At 35.5% G+C, this 9194-nt stretch overlaps 1 protein-coding gene across 1 annotated transcript; it reads left to right on the top strand.

Moving 5' to 3' along the window:
* The first annotated feature begins 900 nt into the window (after window positions 1-900).
* Window positions 901-8787, top strand: LOC148276054 (glutamate receptor ionotropic, delta-2-like). The gene is made up of 5 exons (XM_088234831.1): window positions 901-1163; window positions 2878-3574; window positions 5830-6068; window positions 7181-7366; window positions 8506-8787. Exons 2-5 carry the CDS (start codon window positions 3059-3061, stop codon window positions 8756-8758), a joined length of 1194 nt encoding a protein of 397 aa, XP_088090957.1. The 5' UTR covers window positions 901-1163; window positions 2878-3058; the 3' UTR covers window positions 8759-8787.
* Window positions 8788-9194: the final 407 nt, after the last annotated feature.

The following is a 9194-nucleotide window of genomic DNA, read 5'->3' as shown; positions in this document are numbered from 1 at the left end:
TATCATCTTCTTGCAGAGAAGCAGCCATCTTAAATCTCGCCCGCATAAATAAAGGTATCAGCTCTTTTAACTTCACAAACATCAACAGATGAAAGGGTTGAAGGAGTATAGATGCTCAAATATGGGTAAAATGGTGAATTTTTTACAGTGTGTAAAGTGGCCACTTAAACCAGCCAATGACAGGTCATAGGTCATGCCTATACTTCTATATTATCTTTTCTAAAATGTTCTTCGTCACTGTTGTAATAATATGTTAATCTTAAATATAACTGCAAAATTCACAACATACGTCCGTTCGGTAGGCGTCTGCCGGCAGAGTGACAAAAAGTTCCCAGTGAGCGCACTCCCATAGCAATGTACAGGCCGGGTGACAGTCACGTCACGCGGGAACTTTTTGTCACCGTATTGTCCTGTCGCCACAGTGAGCGCACTTTCATATATCTCCATAGCACTTGTCACAACCAGCGGGGGCTCTTATTTGTTTCACTGCACCTCTTCACTTCCTTTCTGGAAATGCTGATTTTCAATAAGGTTCACGATCCACGTGATTTTAGAAACCCGGTGTTGGTGGTTGATCGCAGAGTAATAAATATTGTTAGTTGTCAGTTAGTAGTCTTGTCGTTACAAGACAGCTCTTTCTGTCAACTGTGAAAACTGCCCGTTATCTGTCATGGCACCGAAAGCATCCACGTACTGCGCATGCTTATGCGCACAGTTTAACCCAGAAACTGCCCCGTGTAAAACAACAAATAAAATGGCCCAAGATTTGGCACAATATTACACAACAAACTGCACAGGAACTTCCGTAAGATTTTGACGCATTTACTGACCCGTGTAATACGAGCTTAAGTAGCATATAAATCTTGTTACATTGTTACTGGTTTAATGGACATTTTGTGTAGGTACAATGTGTCATTCCACGTGACAGTAAAAATATTTATTATCAATCTTTTAAATACAAAATAACCATTTAAAGTTTAAGGTATCGGTGACCCGCAGACATTTTTTAACCCGTGTCAATGTTAGTTTTTCCGCTGAACAATATTGACAAACCTGTCATTCTCTAACTGTACGTCTAATATTTTAATAAATGTAATTTACAATCAGTGGTGGTTTCCTTGTAAAGGCCATTCCTCACAGATAACATTGATATTCAATGTTCAGTAAGTTACTCATTATATTACTCACTATAATAATAATAATAAATATTTATTAACAATGTGATAAAAACAAAAAATAAAAATATTTCAAAATAACGGTTAATAATAAAACACGGTTAAATGACGGACTTATTACCACTAGCAATTTCTTACTGTCTGACCAAATACAAATAAAAAAAAAGGATAACTGTACCTCTTAAACATGCAAATAGGTCTTCTTCCAAGTCGGCCCCTCAATGCTGAGGATCGTGATCACCATGAACACTTCTGATTAATCTGTTCCACTCCAGTCTGTCCTCAGCCCGACGAACTGACTCATCAAATTTAGCCCCGTAGCCACCTTTATTTGATCAGTCCATCTACTATATGGGATTCTACCCCGGCTTCTCCTACCTTCAACTTGGCCAGATATTATTGCCTTTTCTAGATTGTCTGGCTCACATATAATTGTACATCATACAAGAAATGAACCTTTTGAATTATTCGTATGCGACAGATGCGATAGATCGTAAGACGGCTTTTGACTGAAAGAATAATATTATGAATGCAATTTTTACTAAAATTGACATTCATTTCGCAGGTAGATACTGGGTACATAATCAAAATTAAAAACTCTATTAGAAAAATGGTTCGTGGCATGATTTCATTATCAAATAACGTAAAAGAACACACATTTGCATCATATTATGTAAATGCAGTAAAACGTAAGAAATTTACTAAATTTGTATTTTTATACATAGTTTGATTTAAATCAATCACAATTAATTATGCAAGAAAATAAATAACATTAATGACCCATTTCTACAATAGTATTGTTGCGGAATTCCATATTCAGAAATGCTTTCACCGAGATACTTAATTTAATACCATTGAGAACCATCGAACAGTTGATCGTATCGGTAATTATGGCGTTTAAGCGTTGCTCGATTTTAGTGTTTTGGCTTTAGTAAACAGATTAAATAAAATGGCTGTTTGCGTTTACCACTTTTTTGGTGATAGTAATTCAACTGTTCTAAGTTCATTTCACCTTAGTAACAACGTTGGAAATATATCAATTGATGCTTTTGAAAATGCAGTGCAAATGCAGTATTTTTCTAATTTTTTTAAACACGTTTGTTTATAGTGCTGTTTCGCAGACGTACGGAATGGTCTTTAAAGAATCAAGCGTTGGAACCAATCTGGAAGAATATATGAATTTATGGGAAGATTTATTGTACACGATGGAAACTAAAACCGTTATTATTTGTGAAGATAAATCCGAAGTTAGACACGAATATTTAAGAAATTTGATAGATATGTTAAATAGCATTGTGGGGATTATAATCATCAACGACAGAGAAAATCAAACAAAACTCATGATGGACGCTATTTCACTGAAACAGCTATTTTTTATGACATTCGATTCAATGGACGACATGCCGAAAAGTTTGCTTAACAACAGAGTACTAGAAGGGTCACTTTCGTCTTATTTCGTTTTAGTTACATTCGATTCTGATTTGGGATCTGCGGTCTGCGCAAGCTCGTTTTTTGACGACGCATTGAAAAGCAAAACACGCGACATATTTCTGATAATTTGGAGAGCGTATCGTATTTTGAATGTATTGATGTTTTTTCCAAATATTTGTGGTACGGCGCGATTTTTGACATTCGATCCAGTCTTGCACGAAACAGGAGCAGAAGACGTAGCGATTTTAACTGAGAGTCATATCACTTTTAGGAATTATTCGCTGTTCAATGAGTACAAAGGATTCAACGGTTACCCGCTCGAAGTTAAATTGTTCGAGCGTATCCCCACGCTGGTAAAAAACCTTTCCGAAGCTTTTCTGTCCACATATCTGCAAAAGGATATAGCAGAGTGCGGGAACGTGGGAGGGATCGACGGATTTTTGCTAGGGAATATGATGAAGTATCTTAAATTTACGCTGAGGATCTCCGCGTCAGCTGATGGCCAGGAATACGGATGGAAGTCAGATAATGGGACTTATACCGGTACTATAGGCGATGTAATATCTAGAAGAGCCGATATCTCCTTCAATGGCAGGTTCCTGACGGCGTACGGTTCGCCGGATATAGATTTCACCAATCCAATCTACAACGATCAGTTTTGTGTTTTAGTGCCGAAAGCCTTGCAAATTCCCACATGGATGAACATCTTCCAAGGACTGAGTATGACGGTTTGGGAGCTGAGCATAGCGACTGTTTTCGTCTGCGGAATTGTTTGGTGGCTGATGAAGACGCTAAAGATTGGGGAAGAAAAGTTCGCAAGATGCAATAATATAAACTGTTGTAATTATAGCGTGGACACATTCCTGATGATTGTTTCACAGCCGATAGTGATGCCGACAGTCACCCCAGAGCGAATCTTTATTGCAGCTTGTTTATTCTTCAATATGATTTTGGCAGGAACTTTTCAGGTAAGTTAAAATAAAATTTAAAGTAATTAAACATGCGTATTATAAAAAAATAATAATAAAAGCCCTTCAGGCGTTCATATTGTCAAATAAATAAATTCGTTTTTATTCTATAATCTGGCCAATCTGTGTTCTTTGGGGTTTGATGGAGGAACTCACCAAATACGTATATGAAAGTTCAAACAGACATCTACTGAAGAAATATTCCACAAATCACAACTTATGAAAATAAATAAATACGTTTTTATTCTATAATCTGGCCAATCTGTGTTCTTTGGGGTTTGATGGAGGAACTCATCAAGTACGTATATGAAAGTTCATACAGACATCTACTGAAGAAATATTCAACAAATCACAATTTATGACACCAAAACAATTATACGCTAAAACAATACTCACTTACAGATTCAAAAACTACTCTTATTCAAATGAAAGACATAACCCTTAAAATACAAATAATATAATCACTAGATCCTCAACACAAATACAACTCAAACAAATACAAACTAATACCACTTTCGGACAAAAGGATTTTGAGTATTATTATATTAAAATCTATAACCTACTTCCACTATCTATTAAAACAATTAGTAACAAGAAAATGTTCAAAAAGGCTATAAAAAAATGGATATTGGAGCTAGGTAGAAGTAAAATGGATTGTCTCATTCGCCCAAACCAATATTGAATCAACTGCTCCACAAGTGTATAGCTTATGTTAGGTTTTTCGTTTTGTAATACTTAAATTAATAATAAACATAAATATGTAGTGTTTAAAACTGTCTGAACATTTTGTTAATTATTTCTGTTTATTAAGTAAGTCTTCTTTGTTTATTCTCAAATGTAAAAATATTTAAAAAAAATATATTGTTAAGTGTCCTCGGCACGGGTAACCCCAGTGAGGTCACATTATTTTTATTATTAATTATAGTTTGTAAGACAAAAAATATGAATAAATAAATAAATAAATATCATATGTTAATATAAATGAATGCAGTGAACATGACAAAATTATCATATTTAGCTTTTTTCAGAGCATAAAAGTCCTCAATATGCATGAGATTCGCATGATATGATAATTTTACGCATTTTAAATAAGGTGTCTCAACAAGTAAAGTACTAAATCAGTATCCTATACCTCATTTGTTGTTTTTTCAGGAGAAGCTAAAACGACCTCCATGACGGAATTTAATTTTTAATTTCTTTTGTTCAAAATACAAAAATATTTTTTTAATTGATTTATGTGCCTTCAATTATATGTACGGATTACTTTGACTAGGAATTAGCTAAATTTGCAATTTAAATACTTTGTATCCATCCGATAATTGTTATTATAAAAATGAGGTCTAAACAGATTTGAGCACTTTTATAATATGTTCGAATATGGGCAGAATAGTGAATGCTACACAGTGTGTAAAGTGGCCACTTAAACCAGCCATTGACAGGTCGTAAGCCCTGTAGATGCCTAGACTTATATATTACCTTCTCTTAAATGTTCTTCATCTCTGTTGTAATATCTTAATATAAACAGCTCTCCGGGGAGTTGAATCCAGTCCTTGTCAACAAAAATTTGGACAAACTCAAAATATTGTTGATAAATCCACCTGGTCCATGAAGAAGTATAGAAATTGAATAAAATAACATTTTCAGGCGTTGCCTAGTTTGTAGGTGAAATATTTCAATAAGATGAATCTCACCCGTATAAATAAAGGTTTCAGCTCTTTAATTTCATAAACATCAACAGATGAAAGAATTGAAGGAATATAGATGTTCAAATATGGGCAGAATGGTGAATTTTATACAGTGTGTAAAGTGGCCACTTAAACCAGGCATTGATAGGTCAAAAGCCATGTAGATGCCCCGACTTCTATATTACCTTATCTTAAATGTTCTTCATCTCTGTTGAAATATGTTAATATAAACAGCTCTCCGGGGAGTTGAATCCAGTCCTTGTCTATTAAAATTGGGACAAACTCAAAATGTTGTTGTTATAAATATATTGTTTTCACTTCGGCGAAAAAACAAATACTGTCATTTCAAGCCTAATGGTGGAGTTTCAAGATGAGAACGGCTGTAGTATTGTCCGATGTCAAAAAGTTAAGATGACATCTGTCGGGAAACGGCGGGAACTTATTTAAGTTCTTATTGAACCAATGTAAACGAATATAATAAAAGTCAATCCACCCAAATTTTACAGTGTCGTGTGGATTTAAATGATACGTGCAATAAGCTTTAGGTTACGATAATTTTAATGATTTCAGGGCTACCTTAATACTGCCTTCAGTACTACGAATTACTACCCTGATATAAACACTCTGTCTGCCCTGGATAAGTCCGGTTTACCAATAGCCACTTCGTCTAAACTGGACACCATATTCGGTAATGACAACTCGTCCAAGAGTCAGCTTTTGACAAACCTGAAAAAGAAGGTGAAAAAGATAACGACCCCCGCTATAGACGAAGCAGCATTCCACCGGCAGGTTTCTGCTGTAGAACGGCGGTAAGTGTTTTAAAAACATAAAATATATGAGAGTTTCATTATTTTTTACCTTGCTTATAATATACAAGGTTTATATTAAAAAAAGAGGATTTTTCTACTATTGTATTACATTATTTTAGCTGAACTGTTAGAATCAGGAAGGATATTCTAATGTGGGCCAATCAGGTACTTCTCAGCATTTGCTCATGTGGAGAGGAAACTCTTCAGGGGAAGCCGGCCTGTTGACAGTTGTCAACCGGCCTTCCGTTCCACTAGAAGAGTGTTCGGCATTTTGTTCCCTACTTTAGTTTATTTTACCAATTGCCTGCACTATATTTATCGTGTATGATACTACCTCTCGTGTGAGTTCTTTGCTACCTATCACCGATGTCGCAAAGATCTTCACCCAGGCTTCGGCAACGCGCCGTAAGGCGGTGAGTGTTGCAACCAGTTGACAGACAGATTATGTGACAAAGGACGTTAGAGGTCTCGACACGATTCTCATCAGCAGCGTTGCTATTACTACCGATTTTTCGGTAGATCTACCGATTTTAGGAGCAATCTACCGATCTACCGAATTCTATTGAAATTCTACCGATTTCTATTCTATTTCGCTAAACCGGCTACCATTTCGTATTTAAGTAAGAGAATCAGTTCAATTAATTTGTATAATGTGCATTAAACCTTATTAAATAAGCATCTAAGGGCGTGAGTTGCACTTTGTTTTGTAATAAATGGGTAGCATTGTTTTAAAGAGCCATTATTTTCGTCAATATTAGTCAGGCGCTCAACGGAATCAGTTCCGCGGAGAGTAAACTTTTTGCATTTCGGTAGTTTTAAAACGTGCTCGAATTTGTAATGTGATTAAATTATATCTTTACTAACAAAAAAGAATTTTATCAATATTGATAATTAACAAAATGTTCAGACAGTTATAAACTTCAAACCTCGGTTGAGGGCCAAAAGCAGAATGGAGTATTTAAAAAATAATAATTACGTTAAATGTGGTCCAAAATGTAACTTTTTAGACCCCTTTCACTTTGATGTCTAAAAAAATAAAAAACTTCATGCATCATCGGCCGACTCTAACGTGCATTGGATTTGTAATGTGTCCTTGGCATTTTCGTTTGCAGGTCTGATGCAGCTCTTTTGATACAACTGAAGTATTTGGACCAGAAGGGAGCGCCATTACTGCATATTGTGGATGAGTGTCCACGGAACTATTATTTGGCCTACATCGTCCACAAGAGTCACCCATTTCTGCCCAATATCAACAGGTTTCTGCGCAGGACTTGGGAAGGGGGATTCAACGACTTCTGGTGAATACTTTTAATCATCGTCATGTCCCTACCCGCCCCGGTGCATAGGGTACTGCGTTGTTCCACCAAATGCAGCATATACAATACAATACATAACATACTGGTGGATTTTTTAAATCTCTATGTCTCTCGCGCTTAGTCGCGCTTATAAGCGTGACATAGACAACTATTGTTTTGATAGTTGCTAATGATATGGTAATAAAATATACACAGGATGCTTCCGCGTTCGTCTGAATCTCTCTGCGATTCTTAATAGTGAAAATAGGTTTTCGATCTATATGTATTCAGCTATGGATAAAAAACGCCGGTATATAAATGTATATGTATTTTCTGGCTGCTTGGTGCTGAGGCTTTCGCAAAACTTGCACAAATACATTTTTAATGTACAGAATATTGATTTTAAAAATCTTGATAATATATTAAATGTTTTTAGAAATCTCTTTTGGATTAGAGCGAAAAAAAACAAACTCATATATTTCTTAATTTTTAAAGAAATATGTTGTCTATTCAATATTTTGTGTTCATTATAATAATAATTAATAAAGTGTAATTAACATATTACAACAGAGATAAAGAACATTTTAAAGAAGGCAATCTAGGCATCTACAGGGCTTATGACCTGTCATTGGCTGGTTTAAGTGACCACTTTACACACTGTGTAACATTCACCATTCTGCCCATATTTGAACATCTATATTACTTCAATTCTTTCATCTGTTGATGTTTGTGGAGTTAAAGAGCTGAAACCTTTATTTATGCGAGTGAGATTCATCTAATTGAATTATTTCACCTACATACTAGGCAACGCCTGTCCATGAAGAAAGTGTAGAAATTGAAAAAAAAAATTTTTCAGGCGTTGCCTAGCATGTAATACTTTCATCAAGTTTAATTTGATGCTTCTCCATGGCAATAAGCCTAGAAGTTCTTTTATAGAACCTGGAGACTAAATAATTTGAACAAAAGGTGTAACTTGCGCTGTGCCGCACTCGAGTAGCTAAAGAGCCGTTTGCGGCTCGCGAGCCGCGGTTTGCCGACCACTGATCTATACGAAATACATTGACAACTAAACATTTAACATTTTTGGGTTACGTTATTATACGTAGGAGGGGTCGATATGGATAAACGTAATTTAATTTTAGGTACGACATGACGATGTACTCCATTGTACTGCATCACAACTCCAAGAAACAGCTGGACACGGAATCCCTGAAGAAACTTTCTCTTGTAGACGTCCAGACTGCCTTCCTCGCCCTGGCATCCGGCCTCCTGTTCTCCTTCGTAGTCCTGCTGGCGGAAGTGTGTTACTACTCACTGAGTAAACAATCTACGAAGCCTCGAAGGCCGAGATTTAGGGCAATAGGAGAACACGTCTTTGTGTTGGACGCTGACTAAATAAATAAGTAAGTGCCCATAAAAAAAAACAAGCTTTTTAATATTTATTCATTCAAAATTACACTCGTTTAAATATTATTAAGGCTTTTTAGGCTGTGCCCGCGTCAAGCCATAATAATTAACAATAAAAAATACATTCAAAAATTACATTATAATGACGCAATAGAATAACAATCCAGTAGCTCAATCACAAATAACTATCGACGTGCTTAAAAACATGCTAAGCATTTGAGTGATCACAATGAATAATAATGAACATGCTTAAATTATCGCAGTCATAAGTCAACGCGTGTGTAATTTCTAAATCAACGCTCGTGTCGGTTTGTTTTTCGTTTTCCTCGTAAATGAATACAGTTCATTGGCGAAAAATCGGCGTTTACTATAAAAAAATATATATAATATATTGCATTAGCAAAATAGTAAGAAGTATCTAATA

This window comes from Micrasema longulum, unplaced genomic scaffold, assembly GCF_059751315.1.
Source record: "Micrasema longulum isolate JH-2025_06_02 unplaced genomic scaffold, ASM5975131v1 h1tg001292l, whole genome shotgun sequence".
Lineage (NCBI taxonomy): Eukaryota > Metazoa > Arthropoda > Insecta > Trichoptera > Brachycentridae > Micrasema > Micrasema longulum.
This window is presented reverse-complemented; position numbering and strand designations above follow the sequence as displayed.

Coding starts and splice junctions, on each gene's coding strand:
- LOC148276054 (XM_088234831.1), top strand. CDS start 3,059: ATGATGAAGTATCTTAAATTTACGCTGAGGATCTCCGCGTCAGCTGAT. Junction 3,575..5,829: donor TTTTGGCAGGAACTTTTCAG/GTAAGTTAAAAT, acceptor TAATGATTTCAG/GGCTACCTTAATACTGCCTT. Junction 6,069..7,180: donor GTTTCTGCTGTAGAACGGCG/GTAAGTGTTTTA, acceptor TTTCGTTTGCAG/GTCTGATGCAGCTCTTTTGA.